The 20,534-nt window shown below is 44.1% G+C and overlaps 1 protein-coding gene across 3 annotated transcripts in view; it reads right to left on the bottom strand.

The window, feature by feature from the left end:
- Positions 1–20,534, bottom strand: part of pde4a (phosphodiesterase 4A, cAMP-specific) — a 36,422-nt gene that overhangs the window by 8,648 nt on the left and 7,240 nt on the right. The window contains exons 1-8 of one of the 3 annotated variants that reach the window (XM_079643340.1): positions 10,487–11,357; positions 8,842–9,027; positions 8,322–8,358; positions 8,110–8,180; positions 7,306–7,355; positions 5,984–6,096; positions 1,079–1,172; positions 814–977 (exon numbers count right to left, since the gene is read on the bottom strand). In XM_079643340.1, the coding sequence (XP_079499466.1) occupies positions 814–977; positions 1,079–1,172; positions 5,984–6,096; positions 7,306–7,355; positions 8,110–8,180; positions 8,322–8,358; positions 8,842–9,027; positions 10,487–10,680 (909 nt within the window). In that variant the 5' untranslated portion in view covers positions 10,681–11,357. Of the gene's footprint in view, positions 1–813; positions 978–1,078; positions 1,173–3,406; positions 5,393–5,983; positions 6,097–7,305; positions 7,356–8,109; positions 8,181–8,321; positions 8,359–8,841; positions 9,028–10,486; positions 11,358–20,534 lie in introns of those variants that run through there. The other 2 variants (XM_079643339.1, XM_079643341.1) reach the window with 2 other exon arrangements.

The following is a 20,534-nucleotide window of genomic DNA, read 5'->3' as shown; positions in this document are numbered from 1 at the left end:
TCACAGGAAGAAGATATGTAAACATATCATTTAGAGTTAGGTCTTGTGGTTTTCCTCCCTAATTCTTTAGTTAGATTAAAATGATGTTGTTTGAAACATGCAGCATGCACCATTTTCTTTGTGTTATATTGTGGATCTTGCCAAATTAGTTATTAGTTTATCTTCCTAAGTAAATATTATGTCTCTAATATTGCTTTAATCCAAGACCAATGTCAACAGGATGTTTACAGGTGATGTCTGACATTATGATAACAGTGTCTGTTTACATAATCGGGTATTCCGATGGTCAAAGAAAGCTAGTAAAATATGTCCTGAACTGCATGTGTGCATAACAGAATTAATTTAAGATGTAGAACATGTAGAGACGATAGACAGGAAATACATGTCAGGATTTTGGATATCTATAGTTGATGTTATCTACTCTGTGGGTTTACTCTGTCTAGGCAATCATTTGCCAGCTGTTTTTCCATTTAGTTCAGTTCAGATCTTTTTTGTCCCAAATTACGGTTTTCTGTTGCGTCAAGACAGCAATAAACCTAAATATTAAAGAAAATAAAAACTGGGGATGCACCACTCCAACTTTTTCAGTCCAGATACCTAAAATCTTTAAAATCAGCAGAAGTTATTCTACATCTTTGTTGAATACTCAATTCTAACCTGTGTTTACAGGTTCAAGCATTCACATTTATTGTATAGGCTTATGTAAATATTATATAAACATAACATTGCATTGATCTCAGCTTTTTGAGTCGGTATTGGCCTTGATATGGGTGCATTCTTAATAACAACACAGTAAGGTGAGGATGTATTTACCCTGTCTAACGCATCCTCGTGTTCAGTCTTCACGCCAAACCGAGGCATGGTGGAGTTTGAAAGGCTGGAACTGTGCGTGAGCTTCTTCACACCGCTGATGTGACACATGGGCTTCTCCCTCTCCCTTAAAGTCGGGGATGGGATCTCCACATCGTTCTGCTTATCTGGGGGGGGGGGGAGCGAGAGTCAGAGGTCAGCCAGGAGGGAGACAACATGATAAGGGACTGTGAAGGTTGATCACAGATGAATGGCAGGTATGCTTTACCTAGAAAGGTAGTGGAGATGTATTCTGACACCTGGTTCCCTGAGCGACTCATCTCTGACAAATGGGACAGCTCCCTGTTCAACATCCTCTTGAACTAAGGAAGGACAGGCAGACACAGGAAGTGAGCGACTTGACTTACAAAGAAACAGGAAGTAAAGCAATATTATTATTATTGTACATCCAATTCCAATTATTACTTACACATCACAACAAAACGTACTTTGGATCAAATGTGAGATGAATAAATGATCACCCTGACTCTGGTTTCATTAACTTGTGTGAGAAAAGCAATGATGAATCATGCCTCCTCTTTTTGAGAACATACTGGTCTATGCCCCTGAATGTAGTGTGCCTTCATTTTGAAATGTATTTAAATGCTGCAGTATTGTGGCATTGTTATACATATTCTTCTCCCTACGTTCATGAACAACTAGTCTGCAGTTCCTTGCAGCACAGACACAAATGTGATTAAGCGAATACATTATCCCTGCAGTCAAAAAGCACAGCATGCTCTCTCAGATTTGATGTCATTTATGTATTTCTAAAGCGATAAAGGTAGCGTTGGAAGGCTTCACAGAGAATCTGTTGCACAAGTCATGTGAAGGCGACAATACCATTCGGACAAGACCCCTTTCAGTCTGTCTCCTGACGACTGATCTTTCACACATAACAATCTCCATGGCAACCAGAGCGGTTGCCGTGGAAACTGCCTCCTCACAGTCAGTCCTTCAGCTTGATGTGAGAGCGGTGGCTGCTTGGGTGACAATCTGAGGGAGTAGGCAGGTGTCTCTGACCTTTACCAAGGTCAACCCCCCCTCCTCTGCCATCCTCCTCTCTTCATCTCCCTGTTACTTATATCTGCTCCTCCTTCCCTGTCGCGGTAAACAACACTCCACCACCGCTGCCCTCAAGCCCCAAAATCCTCCCCTGTCTCAGGCTCCACTTTTGCCTTCCTGCCATTTCACACACTTCATGCATTTCCCTCCATCTTTAACTCTTTCAATCATCTTTTTGTCCCATTATTTCCCATCCCATTCAGCCTTGCACCAGTTACAAGGCCAAGCAAGTAGCTACTCTAACAGCAAATCGTAGACGCAGTCAGGCAGAATCGGTCACCAGGAGCCAGGAGAGGAAGACAAGCCCTGTGGCACACTTCGGCAGCAGGCTCAGCCCAAACCTCCTCCTCTCTCAGTGCTCTCTCTCGTTCTTTCCTTCCCTAATGCTGTAACGCTGAGTCATAGCTGCCAACCAACACTTCCACGGTGCCAGTCCGAGTGCCAGGACAAACAACACTCTTCCTCTGACACTGACTAATGAAGCAAACATGTGAACGCTGCACAGACATGACCACACGTACACACAAATGCATACACCTGCATATGGGACCCAGGAGGGCATTGTAACTACCTATGATCATGAATAACAATAGCCAAATAACACACATGCTTAAGGGGCCCTTTCTCTGAACTACTACATCTACAAGTGATCGATTGAGACTGCAATAAAAAAACAGAGAAAAAGCGTGCATATCTTTGTGTTCCCAATGTTTTTCAGGAAATAATTATCACAAAAGCCAGACTTTGTTTTGCTAACACCATACCATCTCTAAAGCCAACTTGAGATATCGAAGCCAACTGGCACAATGTCTAGCTGTATACATTTGATGGATATAACTCAGTCCGGAGACAATAGGCATTGTTCTTCACTGACAATACGCCTGGCTTCTTTGAGTCTGTTTTGAGGCCAGCCTCAGGGTAGCAGGAGAGAGACACAGAGAGAAGTGGGACGCAGGTGTAGAGGAGGGAAATGGACATTATGTGACACTGCAATATACCTGCAGTAAAAACGGCTAGACTACTACACAAAGTCCCAAAGCTATTTCCGAGATTTTAAGCGACTCGGTGAAATCTCAAATGGAGAGAAATGCAGACCATGTATAGAAGGATGAAGTATGAGCTTGATATTGTCTTTTTGTTTACAGTGCTGATGCTAGATGTAATCAGCTTTGTGCCTTTTTCCCTGTTCCCTTTCAGCGGATTCATGCATAACTTATGTACAGGAACACAATGCCTAACAGTTTCCCACAAAGCCACTGTCAGACCCACAACCCTTCACCACATTCATTCAGTTCATAATTAGCAAGTCCCAATGTAGCACCATTATAAACAAACAACACCATTACTGTTGGATACAAAAAAAAGACAAATAAGAACATGGAGAAGGCAAACAGAAGAGTTGTTAAGGCATGTTTAGATGTAAAACTTGGGCATGAATCCAAGATGTCCACTGCTAAGCCTTGATTGCCCTCTCCAAGCCTTCCAACCCTACCTGGTCCCACCAACCGATGAGCCAGGGCCTGGAGCAGGTTTCACAGAACAGGTCGACTAGGGGCGTCCTGCGCTCCGCCGCCGTCCCATTCCCTTCCAGAACCCCTCCAGCTGCACCCAGGTCCAGCTCTGCCCCTGCCCTCCCCTGCAGGGGGCTGTAGCTGGAGGAGCGGGGCAGCCTGTAGCCCCCTGGTACAGGCGAGGGGCAAGGGGATGGCGCCGGGTCAATGGCCTCTACCACACCCATGTTGAGGGTCACGGGGGGTTTGGGCCGATGGCACAGGCAGGAGGTGCGGTAGTGGAGCGGCGCGGGGGCGCTGTGTGTGCCCCAGTGGCATGAGGGCGTCGGCAGGGTGTGTGAGGAGAGGCCACAGCTGGTCAAGCCGGGACACTCCAGAGTGACGGCTGCCCCGAGTGGGGGGCGAAGGAGCGGGGGGAAGGGGGTGACGGTAGGGGTAGCTGGTGCAGACTGGCCTTGCCTACATGCAGCACCCCAAAGCAGGCCCCCCAGTCAGTCCAGAGTCGGGCTCCAGCCTCAATGTGGTCCGAAGATGAGGGTCCCCCTGATGGGCAGACCAGGAGCCCCCTGGATCCGGCTGCTGTGGAGACTACATCTCATCCCATTTGCTGAGCAGACTGACCCAAATCTAAAGTCACTGCAAGGTAGAGGTGGATGGGAGCCGAAAGAGGGAAGATGGAGGGAAACGAAAAAAGAGAGGGAGCGAGGGACCGTCTGAAGGGCACAGAGAGGAGCCGAGGGTGGAGAGGAGTGAGGATGTGAGAGAGATGTAAACGAAACAATGGTGTTGCGAGGGCAGAGCTGCTTGATAAACAGTAATACAAAATTCAGATGATGGAGGTGAGAGGGACGGAGTGACGATGGCGGTAGGACAGAAAGATGACCATAGTCTCAGATGATGGAGGTAAAGGGAGCTTGGATGACCTCGGGAACATAGGGGGGAAGGAAGAAGGGAGACACATATGACATTAGCAAGAGCAAAACAAGAATGGAGAGGATGAGAGAGAGAAAGAGAGAGAGGGATGCAGGCAGGCCTGTAGCAGACAGTCAGGCTCAAGAATCACAGTAGGGCTCTGGTCTGGAAAAACAGGCTCCCTCTCCCTGCATCGACTGCCCCTCCCCCACGGTACGGATCCAGAGGCCCGGCCCAGTCCTACCGGAGCATCAACCTGCAGCCTGTGCCGTCTCACACTGATCCCAGCAACACACAGTCAGTTCACAGTCAGACAAGTCTGCCTCCTGATAGCTCCGTATCCCAGTCACCTGCTCCAAGTCAATCCATGCCTCAGCTGGCCAAAAAGCCAGAGGTCTAATCCTGCCGCTTGAGGCTGCCGTTCCTCCTCCAATGCTTTGCCTCTTGCGCCATTTCCGTGGATGCTGTAGACAGCTCTCGCAAGCTAATCAGGCAGTGTGGCTGCAGGCGCATGCATGTGTGCGTGTGTGTGCGTCTCTCAGCCTGAGTGCGCATGTGCGACAAGACAGCATGTACGTCTGTTGAAAATATGTGTGTGTGCAAGGGTGTGAATAAGAGTGAGAGACTGAGTGGGAATATTCATGTGTACCTCCATGTTGGCACAGTGTGGAGGATTTCTGTATCTTAGCTGCGGCTGTGAAAAGGCAGCGACATATTCACAGAGACTCTAATCACCCCAGGAGATTTCTCTGCTCACATTGTTTGTGCACACACATGAATTATGTCCTTTCAACCCATCTCCTGTCATCTCTCCCTTTGTCCTTTAATCAAAAGCATGACTGATTAAAAAAGGGAGTATTGTCATTCAAATGGATGTGCAACATTGAAAGAATATCTAGAATAAAACAAACAAGGTACATGATGCTGTCTCTTTAAGACAGAACACTATTAAAGGAGCATCACCTGCATTTCATTGGTTGTTGCCCAAACCACATGGCTTGTGGTCAGAGTGGCAAGCCAATGACTAAAAGGGAAGGGCAGACCCTGCTGCTGTTCTATAGCAACCAAGGTTACAGCAGAGACATCAGCATCAGGACCCTCTCCCCCTCCTCTCCCCCTCCCTGTCATGTCCTCCATACCCACAGTCCTTACTCCCTCTCTCTCCATCCTCGAAGCCCCCACAATTACAAATGCAGGCACACTTAAGAAGCCGCCCATGAGCACAAATGCAGGCGTGTAGATGCCATAATGCAAATTCAATACAACCTGTCTGCATCACTTGCAGTTGTCACCACAAATGCTCATCTAGACATCATCAGCGTTTAGTCTAACATGGATGATATTCATTACAATTACAACCACAGGATTGCGCATAAACCAAAGATATTTAATAACAACGAATTACTGCTTTTATTGAACAACTCTTGGTTTAGTGACATCTCTAGCAGAAAATGATTTACCATTTATTTAAATTGTCCACCAAGGATCTGTGTTACATGTATTTATGTGTAGAGTGGAACCTGATCCTTATGGAGTGTTGAACTGTACTCTTTAACCATGTAATACACAGTTTATAGGTCATTTATGAACAAGCTTAGCTCCACACTGAGTTAACGTAGAGGTGTTGTGTGTGGACAGATGTGCACCTTATTGGAGGCCATCTCGCTGACGGAGCGGTGAGTCTGAATGGTCTCCAGCTGGTCCAGACACCAGTCCAGTTCCTCCAGAGTCTCCCGAGCCATCTGCTGGTAGGTCTCATCTGAGGACGAACACACAAAGACACACACAGACATTGAACAAACTAGCAGTAGAGAAAGAGCACACATTTTGGCATAAAAACTTGACGACCTGAGAGAATACATTCTATTTTAAATGAGCTGTGACTGTAAAGGTCCAGTAACCCAGAAAGGTGGTTAGCAATAAGAGTTGACCAATGTCCACCATGTCTGCAAATAATGTGTTTACATGGCTGTTCAACAATACAACTCAAATTTGCTTCTACTCATTGATTGATAACACAACATGCAAATGAAAGTCACTTGTGTCATGCAGTCACTTTGCTTCTTTTTGTTCAATATTTTAAATTATATTCAGCTGAATAACACAACATCTTTTTTTGTATTAACACGTAAATAAACCTCTAACATTGACAGCTCTAATTTGACATATTTTTATTGAATTCCCTGACAATTAATAAATATTTTGTTTCCTGATTGTTGGTGTTAACTTTATTTTATATTTGTAATATTAATCAACACAGTTGGCATCTATTTTAAATTATGATTAGTATCAGATGGAAAATGTATTGACAGGTTATTTTTATGCTTTTATGAGTGTGTGTGTGTGTGTGTGTGTGTGTGTGTGTGTGTGTGTGTGTGTGTGTGTGTGTGTGTGTGTGTGTGTGTGTGTGTGTGTGTGTGTGTGTGTGTGTGTGTGTGTGTGTGTGTGTGTGTGTGTGTGTGTGTGTGTGTGTGTGTGTGTGTGTGTGTGTGTGTGTGTGTGTGTGTGTGTGTGTGTGTGTGTGTGTGTGTGTGTGTGTGTGTGTGTGTGTGAGAGAAAGGTGCTATAATAAATAAAAATATTATTATTATTGTTATTATTATTATATACAGTTCAGATAAAAGGTTCTGTAGAGTGAAAAATAAGCTTTGCAAAGATGTCCTTTGAGTAAAAAAAGAGTAAACTCTCTAATCATCAGCTTTATTTTTTATAACACATAATTCTTTCAACTTTAGCAACTTATGTTGAGTAATTTAATATCTGTCCAGTGTGATAAAATGTATGCAGTATACTTTTATTTAAGAACATACTCAATACTGATACCACATAATGTTTTGTGCTGCTCTGCAGTCATTCCCATTACTGATGATGCATTCAGGGAGTGTGGGAGCTAGAGTGTGTCCTTACAGCTCTGTTAGGGGACTATGGGACTTTTTGCACTAAGAGTTTTAATTAGCTGACAACCTACCAGAGAGTGTAGCTTGGGGAACAGTGGGCTGGCTTGTCACTGGTGACCTCCTGTGGACAAACACATCATTACATGAGAGGCAGAAGCACACGCTGCTGCCCCCTGCTGGGCTTCAACACACTTTCAGCATTACAGAAGGAAGCAACAAAAGGCATGGCTCACAGAGGCGATATAAATATATTAATGTATGTTATTCATTTATATGTGTCTCAAAAGAGACAAATGGGGCTGTGCTTTCTAGATCCTTGAATATTGAATTCAACTGCAATGTGTGATTTATTTTTAGTGCTTAAAGAGGCCATTGTTTCACTTCAAATATTAAAATATCCTAAAATAGTCAAAGACAATGCCCGAGCCCTGTTCTCCTTTCAAGTAGCCTTTTTGGTTTCATAATTGTGTAGTAAGTGAGGCTGATAATGTTGTGGTGGTGCGTTGGTGTATATATATCATATTGACGTGGAGATAAAAGGCTGCCAAGTCGAGCTCCTTCTATCTGCTGCATAACAAAGGACAATAATTGTAGTGTTACTGACTATCTCTATCGTCTAGGTAGAGTCAGGGACATACATCTGAGGAGTGCTGCACTCAGTGTTCAGCCAGCAAGTTGGAGAGATGCCAAATAATGCAGATCATATTTTCATTGAGCACAGTCGGATAATCATAAACTGTTTAATCATGATGGCAAAAGTGTTTCCCCTCGGGAGCGAGGAGAAGGAGACATAAGCAAACACACACTGCAAACTAAGCAGGCAGTCGTGACGAGTGTAAATGGGGGGAAGGGGTGTTTGACAGCATGATACTGACTTGTTAGTGGTTGTTGTGACATTGGCGAGGATGGTGAAGTTGCTTCTTACAGTTCGTAGGCTGGCCAACACCTGGGGGATGGATGGACAGCGTAGGAAGGAAAGAAGGAGGAGGGAGGAAACAGGAGGGAGGGCAAGTTCACTGCACCAATTACCCACCTTTTCTAGTCATTTACAGCAATTAAACATGTCAGATCAGGTGCACAAACATACCTGAGCGAAAGGGGTGACGATCATGTCTTCGGCGTGCCTGCAGGACAGAATACGCAAATAAAGGTCAAAATGAGAGGAATGGATGTGAGGTGTTTGGTGCTGAAGCACTCGGTATCAAGTGTTTATCTGAGAGGCTGCATCTGTGAGCTGCATGTTTACAAAGACCTATGCGGATCCAAACACAGACACAGTCCTAAGATAAGCTAATGGAAGAGTTTGGGTGTGTTAAACTTACTGGAGGACAAGCCAGGAAAATGGAGAACAACAGTTACTGTTAAGGGGATTCATCATGATTTCATTAGCATAATGATTTCATAATTACAATCATAACCACTGCTGTTGATTGGGATGATGTGCACTTACTGTGTGTGTGTGTGTGTGTGTGTGTGTGTGTGTGTGTGTGTGTGTGTGTGTGCGTGCGTGCGTGCGTGCGTGCGTGCGTGCGTGCGTGCGTGCGTGTGTGTGTGTGTGTGTGTGTGTGTTTAAATTCCATGTGCCAGGATGATGGCTTCATGCTTACCCCTCACTGTTGATGGAGGAGTTTCGTGACATGGTTTTCGGCGACGTGTCGAAGTCTGAGTCTGAGCGGTATAGGAAGGACTCCCTGCGCTGGCTCTGGGGGAAAGAAGGGTGGAGCACCACCCCAGGACTCGCCTGCGAATCCATGGGACTGCGTCCTGGAGAGGGACCATTCTCTGAATCGAAGCTGAAGGGTTAGAGAGGACAGGCAGAACATTGGTTTTACATCTGCTGCATTTAATTAAGGTGTTTGTTTTGCCTCTGCTTATCTTATCTCACGGCGACAACACGATAAGCCTAAACACCCAAACATTAGCCACAGAGTGCAGCCTGCTCGAGTGTTTGTAGTTTCTTAGAGAGGAAGTTAATGAAAGAGAGTTGTGACAGCAGCATGAAACATGCAGTTTGACTCTGATGTGCCACTGGATTGGCAGGCTGCCACCGGGCTGCCCTGAGAGTTACACTCTACTGACAAGTCATATTATAGAGCAGGTCGTTTTTTAGTGAGTAAAATGAGCCATATCAACCTCTCTGTGCCAAAGCTGTCTGTCTAAAAGTGAGCTTGATTGAGATTTTTGATTTAATTCTCTATTGGGACGAAACGCTGACAGTATTAGGAACACTTCCATAAATTAAGACTGCTTATAAAAACAGACAAGGTGGAGAGTAAATATATAATACCCAACCAAAATATATTCTGCCAGCACATTTCTGAGTAACATGAAACCCAGTACACAAGGCTGAGAGAAGTGGATCAATTCAAAGACGAGTTTAGCCAAAGGAGACACGGCAACACGCTTCTCTGGTTACACTCATCTTATTTTCAGCCCAACTCTTTTGTGAAAAGCAAGAAGATTGATTTTGCAGCTAAGACATTAAGTTAGTATTGATTGAATGGGGTTTTAGAGTTTGGTGTCATGTTACAATAAAATGATGTACAATTTGTTTGTAATACTACTGTCAATGTTTGTGAAAAGTATATTGATACAAAATCTACAAGACTTCAGATATAGAAATCATATGAATCTATTATTGTGACTTTCAGGCTGCAGTAGTAGTCAGGTGTTGGGATGGCGAGGACAGATGGGGAGCAGGTTTTTAGTGTTGCTGCAGCATCTATTTTTAATGTAGGATCACTTTTATCTCCACAACATTTCCCCACTTCGCCTAAACTTATCAAACTTTTGGGTTCAACACACCTTTGAACGGTTTTCAATTTGATTTCCTAAATTAAGTGTGATATTTTTAGAACTTACTTCTAAATTGGCCAATTAGGAGTCACTCCTATCCCCAGAAGGCATTGTGAATATACAGATCAAATTATCATTTAACAAGTTTCCCCGGTAATGAAAAACACATCAGAGCTGTCTGCCAGGGGGACCCTCTGCTGCCGCACACGCTAATCCTCCTTCTTATTTTCCTCTGAAAACTTTGGGAGTAATTATTAGACTCCAGTTTCTCAATGTAGCTTTCCCCAAAAATCTAATCCATCTAGAGTGTGTACATGGAATCATTTACTCCGAGATCTTGCATTACAGACACGTTGCACACATAATGCCTAAACCTTGGTAATACAAACATAAATAAGAAAAGTGTCTTTATCAATAGAAGATATGTTAGTGAGGACAAATCAGATGCTTGGATACCTGCTCAAACACAGAGATAAGCGTCCGCGCTCCTGAATACTGCGGTTCAGTTTCAAACGTCGAAACAGAGCCGAGCCCCCGTGTCCTCGCCACTGATCGACCGGTGACACCGGGGAGGTGAGAGGGGCTGCTTGAGGAGGACCCTCAGGACTCTCCCTCAATGTCAGCTGTCGTGTCAGCCTCCTCTGACTCATCGCTGCTCTGGCCCTGGTGTAGCCCACCAGTTAAAGAAAACTCCCCCGGCCTCCACTTAAAACCGGCTGTCTTGCTCTGTTTGGCCGTCTTCCTCCCACGCAGTCCCCCCTTATCCACTTTTTAGTCTTCGACTCCCGTCTCAGACAGACAGAACCGCTGCACCTGCAAACTGTGCTCAATCCTGAGCAAGATCTAATAAAAGGCCTGATCCTCCCTTTAGTCCATGCTTCCTCATGCCGGAGGAGTCAAAGTGCATACACATGCATATCCCGGCTGTGATCCACAGGCCCCGGCTGCTTAAACTCCAGTTCCCCCCTTCTCACACCCTCAGTTTGCTCCGTGGATTAATGCAGGTCTCCTTAATCCTTGCCTGTGCACGTTTGTCTTTTGGTTTGTTGTTTCCTCCCAGAACGGAGCTCTTCTGATATTTCCCCCTCTCAGCTCTGTTCACTGCTGCTGCTGGGACCAGTCTGCCCAAACTGGACCTCTGTCCACATCTGGACTCGGTTCTGCTGTCTCACATTCACGTTAAGACAACCAAGACTGCAAAAACATCTGTGGCGACCTCTGTTAACATTGAGCCAACTTAAAAAAATAGCCAACTTGTTGCCCTTCAAGTTGTATCTCTTTTTATCTCGTCCCCCCGCCTCACCAGAGCTAGCATGTGCTCTGACAGTCCTTATCTCGCTGCTCGCAGTTCCTCTGCAGCAACAGGAAGGCTGATCAGTAAAAGTATCAACAGGCGCCAGAGTAGAGCAACACACAATTTGAAGAGAAGGTAGAAAACATCCCAGAAAGAGGAGGAGAGAAGAGAGAGAAGTCAGGGGGAAACAGGTTGACTCATACCCCTGTGTAAATGTTTACATATTCTACTTTACAGCGTGCAAGGTTTGCGCCCAAAACATTTCCTATTTTGACATCAACAGCCTTGCTCACCAACAGCTCTTTCCTTGGCCTTTAGATGTGAGCAGACACAGCAATGCCTTAATGTTGTGCATGAGCAACAATTAGTCCATGAAAAAGCTTTCAAACAAGGTGCATTAGGTCAACCACAACTAATGCAGTGATGACATGGGAGATTGCAATGTTAGACAGCCTCAAGCAGTTTTCCTTCTTTACACTTACATGGTTTCTCAACTCAATGAGGCTCAATATGCAGAACAGTTTGACTGCAGTGTTAGTAAATACTCTGTTTTTTAGGATTGCTAGCAGCTTGTGAGAAGTTATTATGATGAGGTTGTTTATTACTTGTGTATCCAAAGGCATTGATTAACAGCTTTTGTTAAGAGGTACATTAACCCCTCAACTGCAGAAATGGGTGTTTGGAAACAAGCGTGTTGAAAGTGTGGCAATTTCCTTTAAAGAGAGAACTGAAGAAGTGGTGAGCATGTGGTGAAACACATTTCTCAGCAATGATCACTGCTTACTGTATTTCTGTGGCGCTATCGAATTTACATCTTTACATAGTTCTACTTTACTATAAAGTAGTAAACTGTTTTATAGAAGAAAAAAAATGTCTCACGTATAACTGAAGAAATTCATTTCATTTGAATCTTCATTTCGAACAGGTTAAAAATTTTTAAAAAATAATAAAAAATTGCAAAACAGAATACCGTATTGTTAGAGTACAGTATTTATCAATATTCATAATGATATTAATATATTCAACAAACATATTCATAATAATAATAAATCATATGTGTCCGAAAGGGAGCAGGAAGAAAGCAAATGCTTGAGTCGTGGATGGCATTTGGACACAAACAAACCTTAGCATCAGAACATGTGAGAAATGTATATGTGGTTTGTTTCATTGTAATTTAAAATAAATAAATGACAGTGAAACAAGCAGGTTTTAGTTAATCGTTTCTGATAATTATACTCAAGTATTTAATTAACAATTTATAATTACATGTTCTTGTTAATTAGTGTCTGTAATGAAGGCAGCTAAATCAATAAGAACAGACCATACATTAAATGCTGCCCAGTCTTGATTAAAACTAAGTCCTAATTTCTGCTTGTCGAAGTGGAAAGCTCACTCCGACACTTTTTGTTTTTGGTAGCAGGGCTGACCTTTAGTCTGTGTTTGGAAAACAGATTGGACATCTTAAGTTGTGTGTGTGTAAATGTGTGTTTGTGTGTAGAAAGAAAGTGTGTGTGTGTGCCAGCACCTCTGACAACCTGCATCTGTGTGTTTATCTGTGACTGTGGTGAAGCACAAAGAGGTAAGATATTCAAACTTTGCGTGTCAACATTTGAATAAACACGCCGCACATACCAAATGAGAGCACAAATGAGATGCCCCCTGAAAAGTCTCTATCTGTTTTCCCCTCAGCTGTTTTCTGCAATAGAAGCTAACAAGAAAAAGCAAGCACAACCTGCTGCATGAATTTGGTGTTCCACCTTTCCGCAAGCATCTAAAAGCCTGCGCACAGCAAAGAACAAAGTGAAGGTAAGATGCCTTGTCAAGCTGCTTCCTTCTCTCCTCCTGCCTTCCACATTCAGTAGCTTATTGTTTCCCCTGACTCTCGCTTTCTCTCCACTCTTTTCCTGGTAGAGTGACTATCGTTTGTTTATGACACACAGGGGATGGATGGTGTAGCTTGTCTTGGAAATTCGCTTTTTTTAAAGTCCTCACACACATCCTGTTTGAACAGTGCCTTTCAAAGACAGATTTTGGAAAAATGTCAAGAATTCTGATTCACATGACAGTTACTATTGTAATCTCTGGAGAGCTGATGAGGAGACCATTATTCTATTTTATATGAAATCCACCAGTCCCTGTTTAATAATAGCTGGTGTGAAACCTCTCAAGTGACTCATACACACATGTGGACACACACACACACACCCGTGGAGAAACACACTGGCGAGAAATGCACCCCCATGTTGCACTCAGGCACACACACGCAGTTGAGCATCATTGTTAAAGCTCCTGTCTTTTGCATCTGCTCACACAGACTGTACACAGGGTGATAATAAGCCAAGATGTGGGCAGCTCTCTTGGTTTCATTATGTGAAAGCAGAGTCCCTGGAGTGCGGACAATGACATGATGATCAGAGGTTTCAGGGGGGAGGGGATTTGTGCCAGCTGAGTGACTCCTTCTTATAGGAAATAACAAACCTCCTCCAAAGACGGAGTGGAGCGGCTGTCTCCCCTGAACCGCCTCACTCTGTTAGTTACCTCATTCACACCAACGGTGTTTCAGGGCCGGTTCGGAGCTGGAGCTTGAAAAGCACCAGGTTTTCCTGTTCACACCGCAGCGGAGCAACGAATCCGGTTCGTTTCAAGCACCAAAAAATTGTCCGGCTAGAGCAAAAGCACCCCATACGTCACGCTTACGTCGAGGGGGCAGGGGCAGGGGCGGGAATCAACTCCTGAACAACAACAAAAAGCCGCGTTTTATGCAGTTTGTACACAACGATGGAGAAACTTAACAATCAGCAGCGGTCCACTGAAGAGACCAGCTACCTACTGAGAATTTGGTCTTCCGAAGAGGTACAGAGGAAGCTGGAGCACAATCGGCCATTGTTGTTGTTGTCGCTTGTCGGCGTGAGCTGTGAGGGGTTTCCGCGCGGTTTGGCTTTATGAAGCAGGCACGCAAACGGTTACGCCATGACGCAAACAATGACGCAATGACGCAGCACCAGTCGGACTGTGGGCGGTGTGAAAAGAGCCGGAGCTAAACCAAAGAACCGGTTCTGAACCTGAAAAGCTCTAGCACGGAGCTTGAACCGGAGTTGCGTTGGTGTGAATGAGGTACTACAGAGACAGACCTGTGGTAGGCTAATGGATATGTGATGAGAGATACGGTCACTGACTTGTAAAATGTATAGCTCATTAATTTAGTGGGAATACTGTTAACAGCATTCCAACTATCTGTTCTTCTACGCACAAAATTCTTTATTATTCCGCCTGTTATTTTGGTCCTCTTCTTCTCCCACATTCCACATCGCAGAAACTCCGTTCGAACATCAAAACGGCCAGCTCGGTCGGGAATCGATGGCTACTACTTTTCTCATTCATAACTTTCATAATTCCAGAGATATAACCCATAATTCATCACATTTTTTACATTTTAACTTTAACATTGCGCAGCTCGTTAAGGCAGAGTGCGTGATGTCAGAGTTAGAGTGGAGGACAGTTTGAAATGTTCCTTCATATTTTTATTTTAAAACTGCCATAACTCTCAAACCCTACATTCCTGAGACATAATTTTTCATGACAAATGTAGGAAAACATATCGTAGCTTGAACATTTTTTTCACCGATATCTGTTACGGTTCTTCAACAAAACGTTCACATGTAAGAGGTTTATCTCTCATTCAGAACAATGGAAACCTTTCATCTCTGGACACCTCGTTAGCTCAAATATAAACACCTGTGTCATGGAGCACGATGATGTCATAACTCCAACTGACATGCTCAGAGCAGCAGACTTCAGATAATGGTTAATGGTCCTGCCCTCAACAGCTCTACTCAATTATGGGGTGTCATCATATGCCATTCCCATGGAAACGCATCCCTCGCCATAAAAGACGATGTCGCTTTACATTAACTCCTATGAAAATGTTTAAAAAGTGCTCAAACTTCACATGTGTGCTAACAGTCCAGCCGTGAAGACATCTACGGGACAGTTTTGAGATTTTTTTTTAAATTCCGTTGCCATGGCAACACAATGCTCACCATGAAACACGTTTTTTTCATAACTTCAGTGAAAATATTCCAAACGGCTCAAAACTTCACAGGTTTGGCAACGATGCAGCCATCAACGCATTTAAGCGTATTATGGGGTGTCATCAAATGCCGTTGTCATGGCGACAGACCACTCGCCATGAAACACGATGTCAATTTAAGTCCAATCGACACGGTCCAATTGTCCCCCAATCTTCACTTGTATGTCACTGGTCCATGCTTCAACAGCTCTATGCCAAATCTGAGATCTCCCCATATGCCGTTCCCATGGAAACGCATCCCTCGCCATAAAAGACGATGTCGCTATAACTCCTATGAAAATATTCCAAAAGTGCTCAAACTTCACATGTGGGCTAACAGTCCAGCTGTGAAGACATCTACGGGACAGTTTTGAGATTTCTTCAAATGCCATTGCCATGGCAACACAATGCTCACCATGAAACACCATTTTAACTTCAGTGAAAATGCTCCAAACGGCCCAAAACTTCACAGGCTTGGTAACGATGCAGCCATCAACGCATCTAAGCGTATTATGGGATTTCATAAAATGCGATTGGCATGGCGACAGATCATTCGCCATCAAGTTAGTTCAAAAGTTTGCAGTTAAAATATTTTGCTGCTTTTCCAAGCCTTTTTACTTTCTTTTCTTCTCTCATCACACATTCAAGCCCCCAGTGTTCATGTATAATTTCAATCTAAATTCTTCACTTTCTTCTTACACATTACATTTTGGCATAGCAATTCAGCGTCAGCTTTTCAGCATAAAGCATTCCCACTAGCAATTTCTTCAGGAATTGCATTCTCTAGTTGCATGATCTGCAGTCGCTGTGTAGCATAAAGCTGAATTGGATTGAGGTAGGACAATATCAGGTATTATTGTGGTGCAGTTATGAAATTAGAACAATACACCTTACACAGCGTGCAGAATAAGCCGGGAAAATTGAACTGTTCTGCAGCATCACTTCATTTTCTCTCTTCTCTGCACACGTTTCTGCAACAAAAGGGGAGCTTGATTTGGTGTCATTAGTACGGCAGGCTTCAAAGGGCTTTGGGGCTCCAAGACATGCAGCGATTAGTTTAATTAAACCTTTAAGTCTTTATGAGAGTGTAGAGGAGATTCACATACATCCCCTACATTGAGCCGCTCTTGCTATCGATTATTCATTAACAGTCATCACGAGGAAGCCCCTGGATGGGGCTATAGCTGCTGCCGCATCAGTATTTTCCAAACAGCCTGGTTGGTGTCAACTCTCCTTTTCCTCATCACACTGTATGGTGCCGTTAATCAGGCCTCTCTGAAGGGAAGAGTCAACAATCACTTATTTAAGCTTCTTTTTTTAAAAATCGCAGTCAATCTTTCCCCCCACCACATTGTCCTCATGCTCCTCAGTTCACTAATTTTACGATTTACCTAAACCCGTCCTCCTTTCTCTCCGTACCACACACACACACAAACACACACAAACACAGTCAGAATGACAGTTATTTCCTGCCCCCGCTTCCTCCTCTGCCAGGCTAGCACAGATGCTTATTTCCACGTTCAAACCCCCTCTCCAGTACTCCCCCCACCCACCCATGAGCGGTGCCTCACCCAGGCATTTAGCACCTGGCTGATTGCTACCAGTGTGGGGGTTGCAGTGAGGGGAGTTGAAGGGAAGAGGAGCAAGGACTCGCAAATTGGGAATGGGTGCTTCTTTCATGGCTGACCATGTAATCACAGCTGTATGCCGTTGCACCGGTTGAATCATCAGCTGTTATATTGAGCACATTGAGAGTTTTTATTATGAGGCGCTCTCAGGCTGGGGCATGCTTTTAGGGCAACATGCCCATAACTGACACATCTCAAATGACATGTCCTGAGCGGGCCTGCCATCTCTGCTTGCCTCAGCTTGCCCTTTGTGACTCTCAGGCAATCACAAGAGAGGGATAGAGACAGAAGCTCGCTCAAGCCTACTTCCATTTTAATGGCGACATTTACAGTACGATGCACAAGAATCTTAGAGGAGAGTGCTGGGGCAACGCCATACAGGCAAAGAGAGGGCATCTGGTCACCAGAGCTTCTCAGAGACATGAGGAGAACAATGCAATGACGCACAGAGAGGACCCTGGAGCAGAAGTGAACAACAGGAAAGGTATGTCAGTATAGTCACACTGTGGAATCTGATCTATTGTAATATCCACTAATCTTTTCTCACTAATTCAATATAATTAAATCACATTTCCAATCATCACCATCACAACAATTCAAAAGCTTATAGTCATGAACCCAGGCTTCGTGACTTCTTGCAACCTGGCTGCCAAACGCTCATTAAACTCATCAATTATGTTAGCGGGGAATCATTATAATCTTATTAACATATTTTCCAGCATACATTGCATTTGAATCAATGCTCTCCAGAATCCTTCCTTTACCCCGTTCGAATGCAGTTGCATCAGGGAGGCTTGTTATGAGCCTTTCATGCATGCATCTCAGATGAGTCACAGATATTTTCTCAGATAAAAATGAAAATAATACTAACCCCCATGAAAATTCAAATCCACTTCAGCCCCTACCTCCACACTCTCAGAGCTGCGGTGAGATCTGCATTTTTGTATTAATACTGGACTGACCGTGGCTGTGAACAGTATAACAAAAACGTACTCCACTGTGCAGGGAGTATTTCAACTTTAAATCCATACTGTAAGGACTGGAAAAAAAATATCTTGAAACCTGAAATCGAATGACCAAATCGAACAAACTTTTTACTTTAATTTGACATAGCATATAAAGGCCTGGTCATTTTTTAATATAATAATTAATAAAATATGTTTATACAGTCGCTCTGACCTCCCCTGTTTTTCCCCCTAATCCAGGCGTATAGCATCTCATCCAGCTTTCGGCTGCGCTGTGGTCAGATCACAGAGCCGTGGATTACAGCAGATTATCTCACCCCCAGGATCACCGACCCAACACCGAGCGGCCAAACACAGAGAGCCAGCCTCAGCCCGTGAAAGTGCAGAACACATGCCTTTCAGGGTTACCCAGAGCGATTCGCTATCATTCACACACCTGGCAAACGGCTCAGGAAAATATGTATTTGATGTGCCACACTAGACAGGATAATCCGCCTTTATTCCGCACAGCAACAGGCCTTCCCCATTGTGAAAGGACAGCCACCGCCAGCCCTCTTAATCTATTAATGCACCGTACAAAATACATTCCAAACGGATTGGTTGGTGCACATTAGACACACAAAGCTCTTAGCACAGTTTTCTCTTTCACCTGAGGAATCTGGACTCGGCTGTGGATTGTCTTACACCTTGCATTCTTCGAAACCCAAGCACCCGTCACTGTACATCACCATCAGCAGATCTCTGAACTCCCACAAACTCACAGGAGTCTCTCCTCTGGAGGAGACCGACTGGTTCTGTCATCTGCTTCACGGGTTGCTCCACTCTCAACTCTGCTTGAAACTTTGTGACATGGTCTGCTGCACAGTGTACAGCTGCTTTTCAAATGTAAAGTGGAGACTTTTTTTATTATAGGGCATTGCTCAATTGTTGTTTTGTTGGTTCTGTAGTCCAGCAGGTTGGGCTTGATTTGAAACCGTGACTACGAGGTTGAAAATTACGTCTACTAGCTTCAATGTTTACCTCGACATCAAATAAACTTTATGGAAAATTACTTTTGAATTTTAATTCAAAACCTGGCAGTCAGAGTGTGATGCTCTGCAAGGCCTGTACCGCAGCCATCTTCACTTCTTGCTTATTTTGCGGCCTTCCTGCCCTCAATCTGGTCTTTAGGAAGTCAAACACATGCTCAGTTGGACTCGGTTCAGAGGACTGACCTGGCCAATAAGGATTATTTCACAATGTTGATACACAATTTAATTGGTTACCTTGGCTGCAAGTTGAGAATAATTGTCCTGCTGTTGTGTCCAAACATTTGAGGACTTGCAAAAAGCTATCTTAACAGACACTGTCTTGGAGTTCAGCCAAAAGAATAAAAACAAATGTGTTCTTAATGTTCTGCACTTTTACATCATCTAAGAAGCAAAGGGCAACCAGGTCAGCACAGCTTGTTTTAGTTTCTGTTCTGTTCTGTCTTTCAATCTTCCTGAGTCTGTCTCCCTTTCTCTCTCCGCATGCAGGTTGATTGACATCATAAATGGTGCACACACCCAGAACCAGCGGGAAGAAACCGTTCTGCCTCTTCATAATCTCTTCACTCTTCATCCTCGCACACCAGGAGCTCTCTGCTCTTTTATATGCAAATCCCCCATGACCCCAGAGGCCTTTTAATGTGAAAGGTAAGTATTTAAAAATCGGGACTCTAAACAAACACCCTGCTCAGTTTATAACCAGCCTTCAGATTCCCAAATATCAAGGGGCAACTAGAGGAACTGTTTGCTTAATGAGCATCCTTGCTCTCAAAAAGCACCTTGTAGGATTGCGATACAGGAGCTCCTCTGAATTCTCCTCCCCTCTGCTGTCGTGGAGACAGAGGCTGGGCTAAACAGATGGATCATCTGACACAGAGAAAGCATCCCGAGAGATGACAGATGGAGAGGCATGTTGAATTGGAACTCTGTTTAGTTTTCTGCCAATCGCATCCAGATCAATTAGGAGTTGAGAGACCGACTCCTCAACGGGGAGAGTGACTATTCGGCGACAGCAAGAGTAATAGATCGATATTGATTTGCTTTTGATGTTTAATGGAGTTTCTCAGAGAGTAGACCATGGCGGAGAGGGTGTGGGAAGAAAAGACGGAATTGGGGTCAATGAGATAAAAGTGGTATCCAGTCGAATTCTACTTAATGAACTAGAGTTTAATTGCAATGACTAGCATTCCTGAGCGTTCTCAAAAAAAACAATTAATACTTATTGTGGAGACGAAGAGAAAAGAAACGTCTGAGAGAATGTGGAAATGCAATCAAGCTGAACTGTACAAAGTAGTGATAGCACTGTACTATACCACCATATCCATAAACCTCCCCCCCCCCCTTACTCCCCAACAAGCCCACACAAGGAGGGGTATTTTTAGCGCATCACCCTATCTCTGAGATGGAGCGCGTAACTCCCTCTCTGCAGGCTGGTGCTGCTGGGCCTCTTTTATTTTAATCCAGACTAGAGAAAGAGAGAGAGAGTGTGAGTCATCCAGAGCTATACCTTTGTGTCACTG

The sequence above is a fragment of the Notothenia rossii genome (assembly GCF_949606895.1).
Source record: "Notothenia rossii genome assembly, chromosome: 8".
Lineage (NCBI taxonomy): Eukaryota > Metazoa > Chordata > Actinopteri > Perciformes > Nototheniidae > Notothenia > Notothenia rossii.
This window is presented reverse-complemented; position numbering and strand designations above follow the sequence as displayed.